The sequence below is a fragment of the Lampetra fluviatilis genome, chromosome 70, assembly GCF_964198595.1.
Source record: "Lampetra fluviatilis chromosome 70, kcLamFluv1.1, whole genome shotgun sequence".
Classification (NCBI taxonomy): Eukaryota; Metazoa; Chordata; class Hyperoartia; order Petromyzontiformes; family Petromyzontidae; genus Lampetra; species Lampetra fluviatilis.
The window spans coordinates 4,524,002-4,549,863 of record NC_136344.1 but is presented as its reverse complement, the minus strand read 5'-3'; the positions used below and the strand labels follow the sequence as shown (position 1 = coordinate 4,549,863).

Sequence of the window (25,862 nt, the reverse complement as noted above, 5' to 3'; positions counted from 1 at the left end):
TCATATGCCTGCAAAACACAGACAGCAGTTACACAAGGCTCATCGAGAGCCACAGCCTCGCACAAAAACACACAGACTCACTGACACATGCACTCGCAGGGAGAGAATGAAATTAACAGAGACATGCAGATTCACAGAGAGACGCACAAACTCACAACAAGACGCAATTACTCACAAAGACACATATTCCCATACATAAACACACAAACTCCCACAAATACATATTGACTCACACAGGGACTCATATATCCCCACAGTGACACAATTACAATCCTCATTAGAGTGTCTCCATTGTATGGTCCAAATTTCCAGAAATAGAAAATTATGACGTAATTTACTCCATTGCGATTAAAACAACATCAATCATTGCCCATTACTGGCAGCAGACAAATACACGAGGACAGCTGCCACTGGGGGCGCTATAAGCTGAACCACATTAGAGGATTTTGGGTTAGAGCGCATGAATATAAATGCGTCGTTAAAGCTGCAACCACCTGACACAGCCATTTAGTAAAGTTTATCACGTTAACAGAATGTGTCAATTCGTTACGAGTATAGCACAATGGTGTGTTGGAGAGTAAATTCACAACATTTACAATTCAAACACGACGTTTTGCCAGTAATTACAACTAGCATCATCAGGCGACAGCCAGGTTTGTGGAGAAATCCCCCCGTTTAGTTTTTAATCACGCAACAACATTTAGCGCCCCGTACTGTCAAACTAATGCATAGACACAGCTGCCACTTGGGGTGCCATACGCTGACCCCACAGCTTGCAATCATCGCCCCCTACTGACAACAGACGAATGCCCCAGGTCACTTTTGCAAATTCGACTATATCATGATCTCTCACGTTGAGCTCTGACCTGGTCACACATTCAACTTGACACTTAAACCCTCAGCATTACTATGATGGTTGTAGTGATGCGTGTGGTTGTTTACCACTCACAGAACATCAGTGCGATACTGATGAGGATTGATGCGGTGAACTCCCACATCATCACACTGCGAGGAGGGGAGGACGAATTCTTGGTCGTGGGGGACGATTTACTGGTCGTTGTTGGTGATACCTGTACATCATCAACAGCATTATTAATATCATCATTAACATCATGAGCAAGATTGATATTATCATCAACATCATTCTGATCATCAGCAAAAGAAGAACATCATCAAGAAAATCATCATCACCAACATGAATAATATCATCATCCGCAACATTAATAAAACATGTATTATCAATATCACCTGCAACTTGAAGAACATGACCATCGCGCATGCGTTTTGTGAGTTTGCGTTCGGGTGCTTCTTAAATAACAAAGTATTTGCGTGTTTACGTGTCTATATTAGTGTATATTTTGGATCTGTGCGTCTGTTTGCATGTTGATATGCGCATGCTATTATATTTAATGTGGGAGCACTGTACACTGCAGGAATATATAGCAGGATGTAGATGGGTAAAGTGGTGGAAAATTCAATATTATGTACAGTAGTGTAAGAGAGATGGTATAGTCTGTGTGATATAGTGTGTGCATAGTGTAGTATATAGGGTAGTATGTGGTGTAAATTGGCATGTATGAGTGTGAGGCATGGTGTGAAGGTGAATGCCGTGAGGTTGACCTGAGTAATGGTGAATAGTGAATAAGAGGTGTGTGGTAAGGCTGAGTTGAAGTAAGTGTGAGCAGGGACTGTGTGTGTCTATATATGTGTATTTAGCGGTCCTGCTCCTCTCCTAAGTCGACTCAGCCTCAAATGAGTGCATGGTGTGGTATGTTAAAACATCGCCACTGGAGAGAAGAATGCGATCGGGCGTGGTGTTGATCACCCACCCCTCTTGTGCCATGCCGGCCTTCATAGGTGCTGCTAACTGCACTTGCCCTGATGTCTGTTTAGGCTATACGGGGGATCAGTATTTGTGAGGGGTGGTAACTGCTCCATCTGGAACTATTTCTTACCATTACCCACGGTGGGAATTAAGCTTGTGCTGAAGGCCCCAGGGATATAGGCGCCTTCGGGCCAAACCCCATTTGGCAAAGCTAGATTCTACCCCTCCCTTCGGATATAAAAAATAATAATGAAGTTGTCAATGTGGAATGTCCGAGCGCTCACTGTGGAGGTGAAGCTTCTATTCATCTCTCGCGAGCTGTAACCTCTGTATACAGGAGGTAGACTGGTTCTAATTCCAGTCACCATGACAGGTGGACAATTCTCCACTTGGGGATGAAAACTTTAAACAACATTGAGTGGTTTTGCTTCATAACCAATAAATGAAGTGGGCATAGGAGTGTGGAGACGATGTGTGGGAAGCTGTAAGTTCCCAACTGTTGTGGACTCGCCTCTCCATTAAAAGGAGGTGAGAAATGGTATTGGTGGTAGCTTACACACCCAAAGAAGATGACCATCAGTGGAGGTGTACAAGGAAGGCGTATAAGTCCGATGTCTTCGATGGCCTCCTTTCCCAGGAGCTGGATAAAGTGGCCCCTCGGGATAGAGTTATCTTGATAGGTGACTTTAATTCCCGAATGAGTCACGTCACATGCACTTAGACCAAAGGGATTCGAAACATGGTCCAGTTTAGCACAATCACAACGGTATGAGGCTGTGCGACTTATGTGTAACCCATGGCCTCGTAATCAGCAACACACTGTTCCAGCATTAGAATATCCACACGACACCATATATCCATGCTAGGCCCAAACAAGAATATTTACTGGACTACATCGTGACAGATCAGAGAATGCATTCCCATGTTCTTGACACTAGGACCTACCGTGGTCTCTCCAATGACCATTGGCTTGTTATCTGTAAAATATGCCCGCCTTACTTTAACTGGGGTGGCAAGCATCCATCTAGGATCCCACTCACACCCACAATACCCTGGTACACCGAACTAAGAAAAATTGCAAGCGAGAATTGCATCATTGCTTGCAACTAGGATTGGGATCATGCCCCCCTCTTCCTAATCACACCTCACTCTTTCACTCTATAAAAAAGTTGTTTGCAGCACAATACCTATCACCGTCCTTAAGATAAACAATGGTAATCTGGCAGCATAATTTTAGTGTATGACAGCACGAAGGGCCTGGGTTTATTTACCAACTCAGACGCCCTTTTTATGGATGTGTTTATATGTAGAGCTTTACTGTGAGTGTGTGTAAGTCTGTCTGGTTCACGGAACAGGTTCCAAAGGATTGGGAGGATGCCCTGGTGGTCCCCATCTTTAAAAAAAGGTGGGGGGGGGGATCTCCTTCCTAAGTGTGCCAGGAAAGATCCTGGAAAGGATTATTCAACAACACCTTGTCAGACATACATACTAATGAGAGCGTTGTGGAGCCTCAGTGTGGTTTTCGACCGTGGTCGTCCTGCTCAGATGCCGTTTTCTCTGTCTGTCTACTACAGTAGAGGTTTACGGAAGTTCAACAGCACCTATATCTCTGCTTTATTGACCTGGTCAAGGCCGATTATATCATCAATATGCCAGGACTCCAGATTATTTTTCCTGATTTTGCAGTCCCAGACCCTCTGCTCAAAATCATTAAACATTTGCATGATGGTGACAAGGAGTTAGAGCCAGTGTTCACTATTTCACTATTTAATATCTTCATTGACCACGTAGTTCGAGAAACTTTCCATGGTAGTACTGGTATATATATATATATACATTTGGGGGTTGATAGATGCTCAGGTATGGTCAAGAGATGGCTCCCTATTGGTAAACCATGTTAGGTAATTGCTGCCCACTCTGAGGTGTTGGACATGCCGCTGCACCTGAAGAATCCTACTAAGAGATGGGGCCTTACCATCAGCCCCACAAAAAAGGCACCTACCTGAGTATTTTATGTCATTGAATGTTCCCTCCCCCCTTTCACTCTCTATGAGGGAAGGGGCAGTTGTAGAATGAGTGGAGAAGAGTTCGTACCTGGGTAGTGTGCTTATGACCAGCTCTGGTGTGGCAGGGGAGGTCTCACACTAAATCCGTCAAGTGTAAGTATCTTTTCATCAGCTGAATAATGCTGTGTGGAAGCTACCTGGTCTATTTCTCCATATGATGCTGCGAGTGTTCTTGGTCACAGTGATGCCTTCACTTCTCTGAGCTTACAAAACATGGAGCCCTCCAAGGGAATGGCTGCACTGTCTTTAAACATGCAGGCTTGCCTGCCTATGATCTTTCTTGGATTTGTATCAAAGTGCATTGTGTGACAGAGCTAAACAGGGCTAAACAGACGCGACCAGGGCTAGAGAAGAGATGGATTGACGTGTTACAGAAGGATATGGAGCTGATTGGACTTACCAATGACTGGTACTAGCGATGTCCAGATTGGCCTCTGTGGAGGAGGTTCATGAAGGACGCTACTGGCCAGCTGGAGGCAGTCGCCATCCAGCAATAAAGGAGAATGCAGGAGCGACGCTCGTAACAATAAGCTGGTGCCTTGGCAGTTAACGTCATATGTCAGTCAAACCATGGCATCTGGGTCTGTCCTGTGACCTGCCAATAAGCCTTCGATACGCCACGTGGCCACAAAGTGGACCTAGCATATTCTTAGGTTTTTTCGGTAAAGTCACGTAGGTGAAACATCAAAATTTATAAAAATAAAATAAAAAATCACGACGTTTCGGAGGCAACACAAGTCTCCGTCATCAGGTGGGACCGTCACAGCCGGATTAGCTGCATCAAGTGAGGCAATGATTCAAGATGTAATCCCTTAAAAGCAAGTTGAGGGGGGGAGGAGAGGGGGGGGGGGGAGCTCATCAGAATGTGGTAGCCAATGAATGGAACGTATCGGGAGGGAGGGGGGCGGGGCTCAAAGACGGCACGGAGTGCCAACGTACAACGCATCGGGAGGGGGAGGGGGGCGGGGCCAAAAGGATGGACGTCGGCCCCGCCCCCCTCCCCCTCCCGATGCGTTGTACGTTGGCACTCCATGCCGTCTTTGAGCCCCGCCCCCCTTCCTCCCGATACGTTCCATTCATTGGCTACCACATTCTGATGAGCTCCCCCCCCCCCTCTCCTCCCCCCCTCAACTTGCTTTTAAGGGATTACATCTTGAATCATTGCCTCACTTGATGCAGCTAATCCGGCTGTGATGGTCCCACCTGATGACGGAGACTTGTGTTGCCTCCGAAACGTCGTGATTTTTTATTTTATTTTATTTTTATTAATTTTGATGTTTCACCTACGTGACTTTACCGAAAAAACCTAAGAATATGATTCCTTGCAGTCACGAAAGCTTCAAATCTAGAATGGACCTAGCATGGCACAAGCGCCGTGGTGACATCACTGCCATGTAGTGGTGAATGGTGGCTGTTGTTGTTGGTTCCACTTTCTGTGTGGCTCTCTCTATCTATGAGCGCTGTGGACAATTATACATTGCGCTTTGTGCTCAAATCGTACGTCCGGCTTGAGGAGTTTGCTATCTTCTTCCACCTCCATTGGCATGTCTCCTCCATGGGCTGGGCCACGTTTCTTCCATGGACTGGGTCACGTCATCTGCTTGGGCTGGGCCAGGGCTCCTCCATAGAATGGGCCACATATCCTCTATGAGTTAAGCCATGTATTATCCAAGTACTAGAGCAGTGCTTCACAATTTTCTTCATTCCATGGCACTCACGTTCGAGCTCACTCAATTTTCACGGCGCACAAAAACTCACTTTGGGCCCAGATGAGTGCGTGGGGATGCATTGTAGCTGAGAAATCTACATACCCTTCTTCTACTGACCTCACCAAAAGCAAGAAAATCAAGTGGCGCTGCAAAAATTCCCCAACTGGGTAAGGACATTTCCTGCCTGTGTGATTCTCTTTGACTGTGTGTGCCTCTGTGCGTGTCTGCCTTGTGCTTCCACTTCTCTGGGTATAGCTGTGTGTATCTCCACGTCTCTTTGTGTGTATTCATGTTTGTGTGACTATCTATGTCGGTGTGTCTTTATCTTGTATATGTTTACATGTGTCTCCGTGTCTTTGTGTGTCTCACCAATCCTCTTTTGTCTGTTTCTCTGTTTGTCTCCGTGTGTGTGGATGTCTCTGCATGTATCTCCATGTCTGCGTGTCTACCGTATGTCTCAGTGTTTGTTTGCCCAACTGTGCATGCGCGTCTGAAGGAGTTGAGAGGGCTGGGGTGGGGGCTGACGGCTTTCCGTTGTACATCGCCGCCACTAATGCAGAGGGGAGTGCGGGAGATGGAGAGTGGGGGCTAGAGTTGAGTGAGTGAGTCACTCTTCGTATGAATCAGCGGGTGAGTGATAATTATCTGTGTGAGTGATTTTCTGTATGCGTGAGTGAGCAGGAGAGTGAGACAAAAGAGATGCACAGACTCGTACGGAGACGTGCATGCTCGTTATGAGTTACACACCGTCGTGGAGAACTGCATCCCCGTGATGGAGGTGATCCAGGGATTGTAGTCGGACACGCGGGTGAAGACGCTCGGCTTTGTGTGAAAGTTACAGCCTAAAGAAGACACGAAGCTCGCGATGCCGTGCACCTCCCACCCTCTGTCCGTCTTACAGTTCAGGGGGCCCCCCGAGTCTCCCTGCATATAAGGACAATTGTAATAATAGTAACAATGACTTCGTTTTATACAGCATCATTCATGACGATTGGCATCTTGTAGCGCATAGCAATATACAAGGTGCGGAGGCACGAGAAGGATCCGCAGACATGGCAATTAAACGAGTGATTCCATGTGGGAGGAAACGAGAACACCGACAAAAACAAAGCGTGTGCGAGGTGGCAACACTATCCGATACATCACAGCCGGATGGAACAGATGGGGATTAGCAGCCTACATCACGCGCCAAGGAAACTGTACAGCATTATAGGAAGCAACTGCACAGCATTTGTGAGTAGCACTCACGGGGCTCCGAAAATAGGGGCCTGAGCACAGCGTGAAGCCAGGGAGACAGGCCGGGCTTAGATGCCCTCGTGCCGAGCCACCAGAGCCCCAATGAGTTGGGCGAGTCTCATTACCCAACACGCCTAACATTACAAAAACATATCAAATGCATTGTCATGCATACCAAACGCATTCTACCGTAAACACTGTGAAATGTTGTCAAAGAAAGTCATGCAACCTACGGTGATATACTGTGTTGTGTTTATTTTGTACTGTGTGACATAGTGTGGTTATGCACAGTAATCACCATTTAAGTGTGTTGCCCTGCAAGTCATGAATCTCACAGTGCAAACATATGGAGCTTGACATTCTAAGACGATCACAAACAGGGAGCTGCAATTCACTGGACACACGTAGCAAGCATAGTGTCAGATAGGGATGGCTTCCTCGTATGGAGACTGTGTGGAATTATAATATAATTTAGCCAACCTGGTGCAGATAAATGCGATATCCGACTTGCAAGTGTTTTGCTGCATTGGAATTGCAATGGCCTCTGATGACTGACACAAAGTCAGCTTTCTCTTGTTAATAATGTATTTGCATGAAAGGTGTGTATAACAATTACACTCACGTTGCAAACAGAGTGAAGTTTGTCCCCTGCACAGACCATGCTGGGCTTCACTGTGGTTCCCCAATACTCGCTGCTGCTGCATTTGGCGTAGCTGATAAAGGGAAGCTTCACTTGTTGAAGAGTGGAGGGTGATGGGCCATTGGCTGATGAAATGCAATCAATGTGACAAATACAAAATAATAATTAGTGTTGTTGTGGTGTATACATTAAAAGAAGTAGGGGCGGTGACATGGCCCAGCCGTAGCATGCTAGCATCTTATTGAAGAGGTTTGTGGTCCGACATCATCAGTACCCCTTGGTTATGACTGCAGGTGTATTTACCATACCATTCTAGGTATGGTAAATACACACCTGTGGCACAGTGCACATTAACCATCCCATGGCATAATTTGAAAACAGTAGGCCAGTATGTGCCAGCGTCATGGTCCCTTATTAAAAGAAAAATTGCTGAAAATTGCTCAATTGGGATTACACATAGCACTGTGGCCCCTACTGTGAAACTACTGCAGACTTTCTTAAAACAACACCTTCATGATATCCTCGTCTCATAATAATAACGTGAATATCAAATGTACTTAAACAATATTTTAGATCAGCAGACAATATGCCTCCCTCCACACATATAAAATGTATTCGTGGTATTTTTATACATCTCATCAGCCACATATCCTTCTTGCAATCTATAATTTGACCAGCATTGGTTTAAGCAAGCATGACTGCTGATAAGACACTGAATATCGACAATGTTCCAGAGTTTTGATTGTGTGGAACTAATGCTGATGAAATTATGCACTCTCAGAGTTTTTGTTTTCACGAATGTGAAAACCACATTTTACGTGGGAATCAAGTCAGATACAGAGGTATTTATAAGGATGAACAACATTTGTAATTGACGAACTGCAAAGAGTTAATAAAGTGTGCTTGATGATTTTGGAAATTTAGGCATTTCATGTAAGTTGCCTTTAATAATAAGAGTATTAATGCCATTAGGTTATGTAGGATAATAATGAAATAATATTGCAGTTTCCTTTGTAAATTGAGGACGGAAGATTCAGGATAATATACGGTGATATCACAAGCATAGAAATGTATTTATGAACGCAATTGCTTTGTGCTGGCATTATTTACACAAAAAGAGAACCACGATGGACCTTTGTTTATCCTGGAAAAGACAGACGTTACCAAATATAATGTTTTGTTTGTTTGGTCCTTACTTGACAGACTTCCCCAGCCGGTCGCAACACACTCGGGGTTGTTGGACAGGATGTGTCCCGGGTAGGGCAGGGTCGCAGGTTGGGTCGTGTTGGTGATCGGCACAGATTCATTGAGCTCAATGAGTGCAAGGTCAAACCTGGCATGGGGTGGTGGGGGCACGGTGAGTGGACAATGGACGAAGAGGAAGTGGAGTTTACGGTAACAGTGCATGAGGAATTATACACGGGTCATCGCTTTCAGAATCATTTAAGTCTGCATGGTGCATACGACTCCAGCCACGGCAAGGCACCAATCTAAGCCACCTCGTGATATATTTTCCCTTTATTTCCAAATTAAGGGTTTGCCCTAAAAGGTCTTGCTCACGCCACTACTTGTGGAAGGGTCGCCATTAGAAGGAACTCTATAGGATATTTGGTTCACTTTACTACGCTGAACAGATATATAAGGTGGAAAGAGGTGGATATACCCATATTTAATGTCATCACATAGGACCTGCCGATCGATTGCGCTGTTTTCATTTTTGCTGCGAGGTGGGTAGAGGTGAGAACATTAAGCAATATGTCAATTTCTACAACTGCCGCGCCAGGAGATCGAATACAACTGCGGTTTTCTGGATTGCATGTCGAATGCGTAGCGATTCGCGCGCTGCGTTACAAACCCGGCCACCCGAGTTCGATTCCCGCTCACGGCCACCACCGGTGACGATTATTTTAACCGGTCCTGGGCCTCCCCTAGGTCGATGCAGCCTCGAACGAGTAACTAATGTGGTGTGTGAACATCGCCATTGGGGAGAAAAAGGCGGCCGGGCGTGGTGAATCCAAGTGCCGGGCGAAGCCGGGTAGTACAGCTAGTTAGTTAATAAAATATAAAACATGTGATTATTGCTCTATACAATCCTATACGTTTGGCAAACGTGTAACTTCTTCTGCTTCTTTCGTATGGATTCATAGCAGCAGATTCAAGATGTACTTTTATATTTATTATCCACTCAATTGTTTGTTCAGATACAGACTGGATATTGTCCGCTCGACCTTCAAAGGAGTGAAGACAGCAGCTATTTACAATGTGGTCGATCATTTGGGAGTTGGTGGCCAAACTCGCAGGCCGCCGAATCTTTAATGCACCATTTGTGCATCAGATGTCCGCATCGGGCATGCCTGGTCCTGATTCGATTCATGGTCGACTATTGGCGACGTGGAAGGTTGAAACCGGGAGGTTCGATGGTAGGGTCCTGTATGTGATGTCTATTTTTGACACCGGCCACAGTCCATACTTGCTTCCATCTCTTTCCTTCATTGGTATGTGTGGAGTGGAGTGAGGCTGCTCGTGATCCAGAAGGGGTGGCATGACTTTTGGCACTGGGTTTATGTCCCTATGTGTTCGAAGATGTTTCACGACAGATTTGCAATGGAGCAATGTGGGTAAGCACTGGGAGCGACTGGGTCGGCGTCGACCTCAGCATACCTAAGATGGCACGCATTGCAATGTTCAGTTGCGTGTCGATAACTCGAGTGTGAGCGCTGCGTCCCCACACAGGTGAGCAATACTCTCCCAGTCGATTACACAAGGGCGAGTGTGGCAGTCCGTAGTGTTTGCGCATCACTGCGCCAACTAGTTCCCGGTAGTTGTAACTGATTATTTTTTTTCGTGTTGTTGCACATGGGTACCAGTAACACAAAATAAACTATTTTAAAACTTAAAAAGTGGAAGAAAATATGTTCCTCACCTCCACGGACCCACGCTGGACAGCGTGGTAGTGTATGCCCATATCACCTGCACATACCGCAGAGGTGTGAGAAGCCCTCATACAACAGTGAATTGACCAATGGGCTATACATGTATATACGTACCCATATGCTGCATCGTCTGCATTCCATTTCGGATGGACGTGTATATTCTTGATTTGCAGATGAAATTGTCCCTCTTCAAACATTTGCAAATTGTGTTTTCCAAGAAGCACGGACTGAGAATAATTAGTGCTGTGGGAGATAAAGGGCAGCAAGAGATTAGAAGGATTAATGAGGTACAATGATCGGACGCTCACTTAATAACAGTTCTTGGTTTTGAACAAAAAACACATTCACTCCGGCCCTACCATGTGGCCGAAATGTCTGATGCGTGACAGTCAACCCATTTGTTTTCATTATGAGAGCTGGAATTCATCGAAATTAAGTAAAAATCCAAAATGTATTTCATGATTTTTTTCGTACAGTTGATCGCATTGAGACCATGAATTCATCACACTTGAGAACTGCGTTTAATCACGCCTCTGTGTAAGTTCATGGGTCTCTAGGTAAGACATGGGGTGACCAGGTGGCTAAGTGTCCACACGCCTGCCTTTGTATGTATGTATGTTGAACTTATTTCTGACTGTGCGTAGTCAACCATTCTAATCGGAGGAGCGGGGGAAGGACACAAACTAATCACTCAAAGCAGTGATGAATAAATGGGTTTCCAATCTACAGGGAGTTTTAAAACAGATGGAGCCGATTTGAAATCGCAATATCTCTGCAACCACGAACCGCCCATGAATGAAACTCTTATCACTTGAAAGGGCGGGGCATAGAGTTTCAAATGATTACTGCTAGATGCCTCTCCCAGCGCACAAACAACCCCTAGCCTCAGTCATTCGCAAGATGGTGACCCCGCAGAACAAGGCGTTTTGCGTTCTGAAGTTCAGCAAGACTGAATCCGTAATTGCGGTGCAGCGTGCGTTTCAACGGCGTTTTGGCATTGATCCACCAATGTCAAAGAACATTCGTTGTTGGTACCGACAATTTGAGGAAACAGGCTGTTTATGTAAGGGGAAGAGCACACGGGGTGATATTGAGTTGCTGGGGAGATTGATCCTGCCTTAGCAGCAAGCAATCAAGAATCGCTCATTAATTCTAGAAATCATAACTGACAGTACCACATCCAATAAAATAATTCAAGGAAAAAAGTGATGATCTGATCTTTAATCCACAGAAACAGGTTTGCAGGTTTGCAAAGCATTTTTTAAGTCTTGAAGGGAGCTCAGATAAAATCATGGGGTAAGATGTACTTTACCCTGCTGGGACTATGTTACCTCAAATATTGGAGTAAAGAACCACACCCTCTATGAGTGGTTAGCTGATGTGTCGTCTGTTGAGGAAGAGCCAATAGCAATCTGAAGTCTGAGACCAAGTAAAGCACTGTGCAATGATGACATCGCAAGAAATCTCTGAAGTAGGGTGGCAATTGTGGGCACGGTGCCACATGACATTCTTACAATCGTCTGATTCACAGTATGAGTTTAATAGGATTGAAAGGATGTGATGTAGGTTCAAGAAAGAGAACCTCACTAATTGCAACCACAACTGGGGCATCTCCCTTATTAGTGTGAGCCTAGAATTGGCCTCACCAAGCATGATAAGGAGAGGCTTGAATAGCTCCAAAGTAGTTTCAGACTGGGTAGGTCCTGCACATATACCAAATTCTCTATTCATCTGCTACAGCAGAGGCGTAATGAATTTTATCAAGACCTATATTTCATCATGGGACCTACTTTGCCAGTCCCAAAATATGAGAATAGGTTTTCCCCTTTTTTTCTGGCAACAAAACAGGTGTTGAGATGTTAAAACTCCAAATTAAACCTTTTACGAGGAATTATTTCCGCATTAACCACAATACTTGTGGTGAGAATGCAAACAAAAAACATACTCTGAAAATATATGCATTGTCTTTGAAATTGATCGGTCCACACCAGACCTATATTCCTGCTTTAATGACCTGGTCTTGGCCTGTGATGCCACTAAAAGGACAGAACTGAGTAAATCTGAATGTTTTCTGGATCTTTAACCCTTTGCTCATATTAATAAAGGACCGTTTTAATGGTGGGCATGCCGAGGAAAAACTGAGTGGCTCGGAGTCAGAACCATTTTATGTTCACCTTGTTGTGCGACAGAGATGTCCTTTGGCCCCTGCACAATTTAACATGTTATTTTCCTATGTGTTTTAAGACGATTTCTATCTCTATACCAGAGGAAGCTCCATCTGGTACAAATACAATGAGAGGCTGATTGTTATGCATACTGATGTTTGCGTAATTGCTGCTCACTGAAAATGAGTTTGAGATTCTACTGCTGAACATGGATCATGCCACAAATAAATAGAGCCTTTCTATCATCACCACCAAAAAAAATGCACCAACTTGGGTATTTTATGTCAGCTAATCCACCCCTCCTTTCTTCATGAGAGATGGGGCAGATTGTGGAGATAATCGTGGAGTTACTATACTTGCACAGTGTGCTATTAACCAGTTAAATTGGCATCAGTGGCCTCCCCCTGAATCAGTCAAACGGCATTACATTTTCATCAGCTATATAATGATTTGTGGTAGCTATATTATCGTATGTTATATATATAGTACCTTCAACCAAGGTGCTTTACGACAGTTATAAATAGTACGCAAGATGATTGAGGTTAAAATAAGGAGTGGAGTTATTAAAAGTGGTGGTGTAGTTATGGTGACAGGTGTACAGATGGGAGTGGTAAAGGAGGGTTTTCGGTAGCATTAGGGGTAATGATAGTGTTGGTGTCGACCTGGTGGGAGTTGGGGGGCGAGGGCCGGGCGTTGCAGTGGGATGGGCAAAGAAAAAGAGATGGATATTATTGGAGGAATGGAAGCAAGTGGTGAATATGATTATTTTATGTGCAGTTGCTTCCAGTGAAGGGCAGAAAGAAGGGAAAGGTATGAGAGCGTAACTGGGAGCAGGGTGAGAGAAACAGAGGGACAGTCGAGATTAGGAGCAGATAGGGAGGGATAGGACATCATAAGATATGAGGAAAGCAAGATAACGTTGTTTTGCTGTTTTTTCCTGGATTTTTTTGTTTGCGCATAGTCGCTTTGAGATGTTCATGTTTTTGTTTTTTTGTTTGTTGCGGTTGCACCCGATTCAAGAGCCGAATGGCTCACAGGGCTATACCAAATAAATGAAATGAAACTGAAAACTGAAACGTGGGAACAAGACAATGGAGGGGTTTATAAACTACAGTCGACCCTTCCACGTCGCGGGGGTTAGGGGCGCAGGCCCCCCGCGATCTGGAAGAACCATATAAAATGTTGTGGTCCCCTTGGTTCCCTTGGCGAGCGAAGCGAGGGGGGAGGGGGCGCTGTGAGCCTTTGCGTGTCGTCTGCTGGCTTTCGCGTTATTCTTCCCAAACTTTAACTTTTAACAAAATGCAACATTAAAGGAAATGTGTATATTTTTGGTATTAAAAGATACAAGACATTAATATAATACATTACTGTACATATATTTATGCATTTATGAGTTACTAAACTTGTTGCGTGTCGTCTGCTGGCCTTCGCGTGTTGTCTGCAGCTTTCGCAAAACTCCCAAAAATTCATATTTCATTTCTTATGCCGACCCCGCGATATATCGAAACCGTGATGCAAAAGGGTCCATTGTAGAATGAGAAATTTAAAAAGACGGTGACAGTAGACAGGGAAAAAAAACCTATTATGGATGATATTGGTCGCAAAAGCCTACGTGTTCAAAAGCCTACGTGTTCAAAAATAGACAGATAGCCAGTTGAGTTGGAAAAGTAGAGCAGAAATGTGAGAATTGTCGGGGAGGTAAAAAATTATACAGGATGCGGCATTTTGTAACTGTTGGAGAGGAGTGAAGGCGGATGCATGAAGGCCGAGGAGAAGAGAATTGCAATAGTCAAGGTGAGCGAAAACGAGGGAGTAAATCAGAATCTTGATTCATCCTTGATAAGTCCGATGAGCTATGAATCTCTTTTTCACGGATGTTCAGTAGGAGTTTAGCAGCAGAGAGCGAGATGAGGAGATGGATTTTACGAATATTGAACAGATGAAAGTGGCAAGTGGGGGTAGTGGCATAGATGCGGACTATTGCTCGATACAGGGCACCGAGTCATCTCAGCCATAGTTATGCCCTCCCTTCTCTATGCTTATGAAATTTGGATCCCTTCTAAGGAACATCTACACTAGTTCTATACATTGAGGCTATAATGAGACTAGATTGTTTGAGAAGCTCACATATACTTGAGAGATATGTGCACAGTTCCATCAGTGAGCTCCTCCAGAAGACGAGGCTGCATTGGCTGGGCCATGTAGCTCACATGCCCAGCCACCACATGCCCAAGCTGCTTCTGTTTGGCCGGGCAGAGGGGGATAAATGGGCACCACACGGGATGGAGTGGAGATTCACTGATTTGGTACTGGAGGATATGAAGCTGAGTGGACTTGCCGACAACTGGTGCCAGCGATATCAAGATCGGCCTCTATGGGGGAGACACACAGAAGATGCTAACAAGACTTTTAGGCAGTCACCCAGCAACAACAATGCAGGCAGACAATACTACTGGTTGGCACAGTCGGGAGCACAGGCAGTGCATCTGTCAGTCATCTCAGGCAGTCATTTATCACACCTACTGTAGGTTTGACCCGTGACCTTCCAGTAAGAGTGCAACTACCCTGGCACAAGCACCGTGGTGTCATTACCACCATATAGTGATGAATGGCGACTAGTGTTCTTTTTTAGGGTCTGTCTGCATAGTTTTCTCCAGGTTCTCCGGTTTCATTCCATGGTTAAATGCATACACTGTCATTGATGCTAGCCAGACATTCCGATGTATCAGGACCCTCTTGGAAGTGTGTATTTAGACACAGTGTGTCACGGGTACGCTTGAACCATATTCACTGTTGTGATAAACTGTCGGGTGGTGAATTCTCTCTGTGTGAGCTGGAGGATGAAGGGAGTTCCCTGATGCTTAGAGAATTCTTGCTCGACTGGTTGGCCAATCACCTTTCGACGCCCGACTGAAGCAGCAGCTCGTTTCAACTACATCTGGCTCAATTGATATAAACATGAGAGAAAACGGGACTGGATGAGAGGCATGGCAGAGGCTTGGTGAATAAAAGGCAGCGGATAGGAGAAAAGATCCAGCCTAGGCCTCTCATCCCTGCTCATAGAGATTGCCGGCATGAAGCCAGTGTTGTTCTCCAAACTTAATTGGTGTGAGGAGAATGCACTCTGAAGTTTACCTGAGTCTGTGTTGATTGTATGTGTAATCTGAGACAGCTTAACTGCACTGAGCATTTGAATGACCAGGAGTGTGAAAGGTTAAACTGAACTAAACATTTGTTTATTTTACCAGGTAAAACCAACTTAGCCATATTGCTCTGTTTTCAGAAGCGACATGGCCACAAATGATATATCAATAAAGTGGCTTATTGTGTGGACATTTATAGCAGCCAAATACTCTCTGGGCATGTTTCTAAATGTAGAGGGAAAACCGGAGACCCTGGAGAAAAATCCACGTGACCACGGGGAGAACACGATACTCCAAATAAACAGGGTTCAGGGTCAGGATCGAACCCACGACCTTTGTATACCCAGAGAGGGATGTAACATCAGGCCACCCTTAAGCTGTCTTGTGTATTAATAGACTGGTGTTGAGAAGATATACTCTTCAATGCCATGGTATAACTGAGTTTATAGTTTTAAGCAGAGCTATTCAAGCATAAAGTAAAACTGCTTAAAACCACAACGAAGCTTTCACATTGCTTTATCGTGCTCATACGTGTCATCACGTGTGCCATGCTGCCAATTTCCCTGCACCGTACTTTGCCGTTGTGGAAGAAATCAGTGAATGATGCTGGAAACGGACCGGCCACCATGCAGTCCATCTTTCTTGGATAAGTAATTTATATTGGTCACTGGGTTGAGATTTTGCCAGGTGGTAGACGTAACGTCTTAGCATTCCAGGGTCACTCGTGAAAAAACATGGACGGAAATGTGTGGTGTCTGCTATAGGCATTGAATGGGTCACTCACTCTATGCAATGGGCAGCAGTCAGCACCCAATCACTGTTGAGGAGGACGCCTCCGCACGTGTGGTAGAGAGCATCAGGACGTTCGAGATCCCATGCGGTCACGAGTGAGATCTGCAATGACATCACAATATACGTGAGAAGCTGTTTCATATCACAAAACAACAGCAAGCATTTATTTGTCTGTCATAATGATGTTCAGTATGATACAGTATAGATTGATTTTCACCCTTGCTGTGTTCAGCCACCAGACTGCTGGGTGGAGCAGCAAGGGCCCAGGGAAACCACGTGGAGCATCTCTCGTGTTCCAGAGAGATACATTTTAGATCTGATTATCTATGCAGCTTGATGAATTACTGAGATGATCCCGTTTAGCGAGTTAATTGGTAAATTTCCCTTAGAGATTTATATATATATGTAGAAATTAATATGGATACATAGAGGCTCATAAATACATTGAGACACATAAAGATACCTAGAGGCACATAGAGATATATAAAGACTCACATAAATACAACGAGACTTAAATATGCATAGAGACCCACAAAGACTAATAGAGATACATACAGATTAAGTGTTGCATTGATTTAATTGTTTATATGGGTGGTCCTGTTTAGCCAGTTTCCTGGCAATTTTACACGGGAGATACGTGGTGCGTGAGTACATCAACAACAACTAAACAAAGAAAAATACATCAATAATCCTTACGAATTATTTCTCAATATACTAGAAATGTAACGGTCATCAACAAAAACATGTCAACAAAAACGAGTGAAAATATAATGGCAGCAAGAGGCGACAAAAAAGTGAGGTATAGGTGCAATAAAGCTCTGCGTTTTGGATTTATCAACAAGTAAAGAGGGGGGGGGGGTGAAGGGAGGGGTCCCGAGCTGTACATTAGCGGCAAGGCAATTCCAGAATTGTGGAGCAGCAATGCGAAAAAACTCTTTCACCAAACAAAGTGTTAACAAATAAAATGTTTAGTCGGGATGAGGAGGCACATCTGAGGTTGCGGGGAGTTAGAGGAACTAAGCGATCCATTTGGTAATCTATGGATTTGTTTAAGAAGATCTTGAGGATGAAGACAGCCCAGTTGGTTGTCTCCACAGATTTCCAGGGTAGACAGATTTTAATTAATGTCGAGCGTTGCAATGTTGAGTTCTATAGGCTGTGTCAAGGGTCGAAAATGAAGAGCTGAGTGGTTTATGTATTTCCAGTCAGTGATCGCATCAATCTTGGAGCGTTACACGTAATATTATTAACGTCGGAGAATTTGACGTTGTAAGAGTGAATGTGACAATACTGGAGAAAATCAAGCCACTGGACGCGCTACTCGGTAGTCTGTCGTCTTTAACTGCTTGAGTGTCTTTCGACACAAGCAGTGTACCAATCATGCAATTACCACATCAGTTCACATTCGCAATTTTATCAAATTTAATGTTGGACTGACACTAGCATGTGGCACAAAAGGATCACAGGTATCCGACTGCAATACTATCCTCTACAGAACATCAAGTAAAACTTTCCTTTTGGTGACTGCGTAACTGCGTAACAGTCACCAAAGTGATTATCGCATTAACATATCTCACGTAATTTATGATAATGTAATATTGCCATGACGCACAGCCAATTGTACTTGTTTCATCACGTTATACTTCCATATCTAACATGAGATATTGTAAAATAACATAGTTCATGCAATTACATTAACCTCTCAGCATCAATTCCTGCCACTCCATGCTCCCTTTTGGCCGCACATTAATGACTCCACACTGTCTGTTGAAGGTTCAAGATTGGAGGACTTTTTCACAGTTCTGGCTTCATGACATTTAGTCCATGGGCCCAGACTAAATAAAAAACAATTATTGGTACCACCAGAGGAGGCAGTATAGTAATGATTTTTGTAATCCTCCATGTGTGTGGGACATATTCTGATGATAACCTTCGTGGAAACTTGATGAGACTGGTCTTGTTGGAGAGACAGCACAGGAATTTTCTCCACTGCTGGACGTGGTGTCCCCTTGCAAGGTTATTGTACCAGAGAGTGGTGTCTGCACCCCGGTTCAGTCGTTCAGCATCTTTGATCGAAGTATGTCGATAGACATCAAAACAGCATCAATCCTCTCACTCTGTGCCCCCTCGTGGAGGACCTGGGTCAAGGCTGACTTTGCCACCTGTGCGAAGGTTTTGTTGTTGACATTCATTTTTTGGACCAGGCTCATCCCATCAATGATGGAAGTAGATGAGGTTGGGATGTCTTCTGCAGGAGACACATTCTTTTCAACCTCTCTGGAATGTGCAGCCTTCTTTGTTTTTCGTAGGGACCCATCAGCATTTACCAGTCCCCATGGCAGTGGGCCCAGTGGGTGGGCAAGGACAACCTTCATATTCATCTTCCTGTTTTCAGCCACCAGGATCGTGTGGTTGAACAGGTTTCTATCTGCCTCCAGAACCACATCCTGTGCTTTCTTTCCACGTGCTGCTTTTGTGCTGATATGGGAGAATGTCTTGAGACTTTGCTTGGTCATCTTGTTGTGGAATTTCACAGATGGTGGGTCCTCAGCTAACCTTGTTTGCTTGAATACCTAGTAGGCATCTTCTCCTATCTCAAGAGCTTCTTTTGACATGACAGCAAAGCATATAGCCATATATGACTAACCTAGTCATCTGTTCCAGAGAATACGCTTTTCAATGATATGCAATTCAACTAGATTATTTCTTAAAATGCGGAGACAAATTGCGATGAGAATGCAAAAAAAACCGCTAATTTAAAGCTTTGTTTAGTTGGCATAACTATCTCTAAAATATAAATATCATGGGACCTCCTTTGCTCGTACAAAAATATGAGAATATGTTTTCCCCTTTTTTCTGGCAACAAAACAGGTGTTAAGATATTAAAACACCAAACTGAAACCTTTTACAAGGAATCATGTCTGCATTAACCACAATACTTGTAGTCAGAATGCAAACAAAATACATACTCTCATAATATATGCATTGTCTTTGAAACTGATTGGTCCACACCAGAGACAGCTTTCATTCTGACCACAAGTATTGTGGTTAATACAAAAATGATTCATTGTTAAAGGTTTCAGTTTGGTGTTTTAACATTTTAACACCTGTTTTGTTACCAGAAAAAATGGAAAACCCTATTCTCAAAATATAAATGGTTAGTTTTTTATGATGTTAATTATCAATAATTGTGTGCATGTTATGAAAGTTTACAATTTATAGAATCAAAACATAAAAAATAAAAAAATTGAATAACTAAACAAAAATCATTATTTGTGCCTGTAGTACTAATAATCTTAACAGGTACATTAACAATACAATGAGGGTAAAGTTAGAACTCTAGATATCTTTACTGAACAGAAATACTACAGAACCACCAGTACTTGCCTCACCTGCCATTAAATGATCATGAGCAAACAAGCTGCTAGAAACCGAAGGAAGACAGATCGCGACAATCTATTCCAGACGTAACCATGTCACTGAAATTGAAGAACAAGCGTGAAATAATTCAAGAATATGTAGGAAATGCATGCCTTGGGAACAAACATCCATCTTGTAAATTATTTATTGTCTTAATTAACAGCAGAAGTGTTGGAATGTTTTATTTGTAACGTCCGGGCAAATAGGTGTGATTGCGATAGGTGCAAAAACAGGTTTTCTGCGAGAAAAATTAAACAGCTGTTCATTTGGAAAGGTTATTGTGTATTATTTTACTTCTGTTGGTGTAACAAATAAAATGACACAATTGAAGCTTCGCCACCTTGAGTGGTACCGATATCTGGTCTGGTCCAAGGACTAATTGTTGTAACAAGCAGTAATAAAAATACACGACTGTTCACGTGATAACCTTATTTGCTGTCTGTGTTCGGTGGAGGAGGGTTTATGACACACGTAATTATGAATCACAGCACTGCTCATGAAAGCCTACGTGTTACATTTATACAGATGATCTTATTATAACAAAAACACTTTCACTCACTAGCTCACCCACCACCCTCTAACTCACCCAACTTTCCACTGACCCACTCCCTCACGACACTTTTTTCTTTTTCGCTCGCGCTCCTTGTTGGAACTCCCTCCCATTATTGTCTATTTTCCAAAGCGCTTATAATAACAACCTTGCTCAATAGAAAAAACACATTAACGCTGCTGTTTGTTGCTGGCCCCTTGACATGTTGGGACGTTGAGCCTGTGCTCAGCAGCTGTGTTAACAAAAAGAGGAAGTACTGCATCTGCATGATGTGTACACGTGTACAACACAAGCGGCTGTGAGACGCAGCTTAAACCATGCATTGCGTTTGGTGCACAAATAATCATAACTAGCTTTAATTACGATTCAATGAAGTGTGAACTTATTAGCTCTGTCCGTCTGTCTGTAACGGGAGGATCCGATACATCTCTAAACAATAAACAAAAATTGAGCATGAATTTAAAATTGCTACGAAGAATTTATCCAAGAAAAATTAGGTCACTTTGATCACAGCTTTATTTACGCAAAGCTTGGCGACGAGAAACCATCACTAAAAGTATTCACCTTGTAAACGTTAGCACACAGAATCTGTCATTCACGGGCCATCAATTCGATTCCATCTCCGAGCGTGGCAATTTAAACAATGTTGTCACTTACCATCAGCGAATCTATTACCAAAATTCCACTGGCATCGGTGATGGGTTCCTTATATTGGGAAACGGTGAATAATTTTGAAAACGGTAACTGATTTACACTGGTTATTGGTTAATAACTCTGTACAGCACTCAGGCCCCTGGATTCAAACAAAGTATGGCTTTTTTAAATACATTTATAACAGACACAAGGCATAGTTATCAACATCATAGTAATCAACAAAATATTATTTAAGAGTAACTTCGTATGTTTATTATGGCCGATTTTATTTTTATAGTGCAAGGTTTTCATCGCGAAGGAAGGCGTTGCTGTGTTCCACAGACACAGTCTGAAATAGCTTCACAGTAGGGGTCGATGTTGCTGCATGTGATTACATTTGAGTAATTTGCATTGTATTTATTCTAACTTGAACCGTGCCACTGGCATACCATTTTTCACGTACACTGTGATGCGGACGGTGCATGGAATTCAACGTGTAAAACATACGACAGCATTTAACTCAGGTGGCCTGTCGGATTTGGAGCGCCCGAAGGAAACCAGTGCGTGCAGGAAGGGTAACACTCAATGTCCAACAATTACCCAAGCTCTGTGGTCCTATATTGAGACGTTTGGCCAACGTCACGTTTCATGAGTGTTTATGCATTTGGGGGTAACCATTGTGTACGTACGTCTCGTGGGGGGTGGTAGCGCAGTTGTTAACGCGCTGCGCTATGAACCCGGCGAACCGAGTTCGATTCCACCTCAAGGCCTACACCAGTTACGATTATTTTAATCGGTCCTCGGCCTCCCCTAGGTCGACTCAGCCTCAAATGAGTACATGGTGCGGTATGTAAACCTCGCCACTAGGGAAACAAAGGCGGTCGTGCGTGGTGCTGGTCACCCACCCCCTCGTGTGCCATGACGGCCTTCATAGGGGCTGCTACTAGCTAACAGCACTAGCCGCAACAATCTGTTGGAGGCTATATGGGTGTTTGTTTGTCTGCGTGTAAGTTCGTTTGAGTCTTTCTGTGAGTGTAGTTTGTATATATGAGTTGGAGAGTTTGAGTGAAGGTGTCTTAGTGTCTGTGAGTGTATGTTGCAAGTCACTTGGTATCTGTGCATATAAGTAACTACCTGATTTGTTTTGCCTATCACTTTTGTAAGATTATATAAAAACACAAACTCTAAATGATAGAACATTCTTTAATTAATGGAGATTCGATAAAATTATGTATGAACCCCAGAACCTACAATTTTGTTTTTTGACGAAGCCACTTACTAAGGTGAAAATGAGCTTCATCTAACATAATTAAATTCGTAATGAAAGCATCGTCTTCACTGAAAGCACCCGGATACTCTAGGAGGCTTAGATGGACTGCAATTTTTTAGCTGAATCTAACCTGAAAAAGATGTAAATCCTGTACCAAGATTCGTCGCAGTGACCGTCACGCGATCCCCAATTGAGCTGAGCAGCATCTCCTCCTCTTAGAAGTTTCGGGGTTCTCATTGACGCTCTCCCTTAACTTGCTCAATCGAAGTCGAAGATCGACTGGATTGAGGTCTGACAACACCTTTTGCATCCACTGTTGTTCCTGATTCCCGAAATTGGGAAATCAACTCCCGAATGAATACAGTGCGGAGTTGGGGCCGTTCGGGTCTCAAAATATCTTGCGATAGTCTGTCTGTGTTGAAATAATTGAACAATTGTTTCTGAAATTAATTTCAACTATTGTGACACGCTGCTGAGGTGTATACCGGGACATCATAAACTCCCAGGCTTCTACTTTATTTCCGCGTTATTTTTTTTTACAAAAGACTGCTATTTCAACGCAGGTAGTTACTTATGGCCCACCCTGTATATGCGGCAGTGTATGTGTGTGATAGCGTCTGAATCTGTCTGTGTGTGTCTTTGTGTGTGTCTCTTTGTGGGAGTCTGTGTGTCAGTAAGTGTCTGTGTATGTGTGTGTGTGTCTGCGGGGAGTGATAGATGAGCGGTTAGCACTCTGCGCTCAGAACCAGACGACCGGAGTTTGATTCCCACTCACGGGCAACACCAGTAAGGCTATAGGAGGACCGTTGTCTTTGTCAGTGTGTGTGTGAGTCTGCGAGTGACTCACCCTCACTGAGCAGCAGCACCAGCAGGAAGCTGAGGATGTTCACCGTACTCATCTTTGCCTCTGAAGGTGTCGAGTTTTCGTGTCTGTGCGCTACCACCGAATGCGCCGCTATTTAAACCCCTGGTTTCCTTCTCCTCTCACCTCTTCTAATCTTACTCAATACCCCCCGTCGCGACGCTCTCCGACCCCTATCTCCCATGCTGCCAACACCCTTTTTATCGCAGGTGTTTATGAATGAATTTGCATACAGCCTATGCACATTACTTTAATCAGTGTTCAGCCATACATGATGTGCGTTTCTTCGTGTTTTACAATAGTGGGATGATTCCCTTCGTGATTCTGCCTATTTTGGGTTATTTAACATGACGTGTGGTGGCCATCGCAACCGACCCTGATTGTACTGACCTCGACAAATGCAACCGGGGCTGAATCATGGTTACCCATGCACGTCAAAGCAAGTTCATTTATTGAACGTACGATGCAACATGTTACACGTTTACTTGTAGGTCAATGAGTTGTATAGATTCACACTCTTGCAGGGTGTATCTATCTTTTGAGGTCACCAATGTGGACTGTCAGGTGTAGTAGTGGCTTTGCAGGGCAAGGCCATTCCATGCTCGGCGCCTTTACACATTTAAAAACTGTCGTGTTACTGATGCATTTTGAGGTCGTCCTTGGCATAAGTAGCGAGCCCATACTTGGGCTTCATATTTTTCAGTGTTGGGAATGTATTCATTGAGCTTGAAACAGTCACCCTCATCCTCCATGGGTTTTTATTATCAGAGCACGATCGCTTCAATATTAATCGATTTTCAGCGCCTTTGTGAGGTAGTCACTTATTTCATGGGATATTCCTTCAATGTTTAGCTGCATGATGCTCAGTGATGACCCGATTGACATATTGGCTTGGATCATGTAACGGTTGTTTCTGACATTGCTGCTGCTATTCTGACCGGGAGGATACTTAGCACTGTTCTGTTGCCAATTTTATGACATTTTTATGTTTTCGTACTTAACAGGGAAGACCACTAGAAGCAAACGTGTCTGTTGCGTTTCCACATCACCGCTCCATTAAACACCTTGGTGGAAATTCGAATAGTATCTACAGCCATCTTAGCTTGGGTCATTTAGTGGCCAGTGTCCACTCACCACAGCATCAGGAGGGGAATTTAGTTTGGAAAGTTAAGATAACAGATGTGACCACGAAATATGAAAGGTCCACCAGGTCATGTCAGAAAGGGTGTACACACCGATACATCTATATTGGTCATAGTACATCTCCTTACAATTCTTTGGATGCTATGTAGGTACAGTATATGGATTATTTTCAATTTGAGCAGCATTCAAAACATCCAGATATGAACTTTCTTGGGTCAAAAATGAAATCTTCGAAATAATTTCAAATTTTGGTGGCCCAAAATATAAAATTTTGCTTCTGGAATGATTCCAGTGAAAAGAACGACTTGACTATATTTGTGTCAAGTTTGTACCCTTCTTGAACGCTATTACAAATTACATTACTCACATTCGCCTGTGACTAAATCAACCAGCGTTCGACAGATATTATCATCTCTCGTAAGTTAAAGAAGAGTATAGGCAGGAATGGTGATTGAATGGGCGATCATCATGCATTACAGGCGTACAGCGGAGGGAAATGGAGAACACCCATGTTAGTAATGTGCTTATATACTGCCACGTCTGTGACCCCTGTCTTCACCAAACCGCACTTACGAGTGGGGTGAAGTGTGTGATCTGAAAGCTGCGAATAAAGTCTCATTCGGCAGTGGAGATCGAAGGGCTGTGCATAACACACTCTCTCATGCCCGTCTAAACACGGTGATTTTATGTAACGAGGTGAGAACCTTGGAGACTAGGATATTTTCCTCTGTAAGATGGCAGCAGTTATACTCGCCTTGAAATGCAAAAAATACCCCTGAAGACCCCCGCTAATCTGATCTGGCCACTCACGTATTTCAACACATTCGTTTCCATAGCCTTTCGCAATTGCTCATAAATGTGTGGCGGCTTGTAATGTGAGTGCAAAGGTGCATATCAGCCTGTTACCTTGCAACGATGAACTTATCATCATCATAAATCATGAATTGTCAATCCACTGATGGATGCCGGCCTCCCCAAGCGAATGCCACCTCTCACGGTCATGATTTGTTTAAAACATTATTTATTTTCTTTATCAATGACTTGTCATCTTCTTCTCTCAATATGATTCAACGTTTTGCAGATCAAAGTACACCGCATGCCTTCTACTCATTGAAACCACTAAATATAAATATAGCTGCATTTCCCCAGGTAAGACCCACTGAGCTAAGTAGCTCTTTTCAGATGGTGCTGGGGTACCCTGAATAACCTCATACTGGCCAGTACAGTGAAGTTTATGATCACTCAATATGCCTGTCTCAACATGCTCAGTGTCCCCTATCTCCCACACCATTTGTATTACAGGTGTTTACTGTGTAAGCACATTACCTCGTTCAGGGTTTTAATGTGGAGAAAACTGAATTAATATCCATGCCGTCATAACTGTTGTGCGTGTCCTCGTGTTTAACAAGAATAAGTAAGTAAAACTCGGTTTTATATAGCACTAGCGGTAAGTACCCGGCGTTGACAGGGCGAAA

At 43.6% G+C, this 25,862-nt stretch overlaps 1 protein-coding gene across 1 annotated transcript; it reads right to left on the bottom strand.

Annotated features, from left to right (window-relative positions):
* On the bottom strand, positions 1–23,281 carry LOC144952856 (elastase-1-like). Its single transcript, XM_078883327.1, has 8 exons — positions 23,249–23,281; positions 16,502–16,611; positions 10,524–10,652; positions 8,673–8,809; positions 7,459–7,601; positions 6,348–6,524; positions 950–1,070; positions 1–8 (listed from the first exon to the last, which is right to left on the bottom strand). The coding sequence occupies exons 1-8, from the start codon at positions 23,279–23,281 to the stop codon at positions 1–3; spliced, it is 858 nt and encodes a 285-aa protein (XP_078739453.1).
* Positions 23,282–25,862: the final 2,581 nt, after the last annotated feature.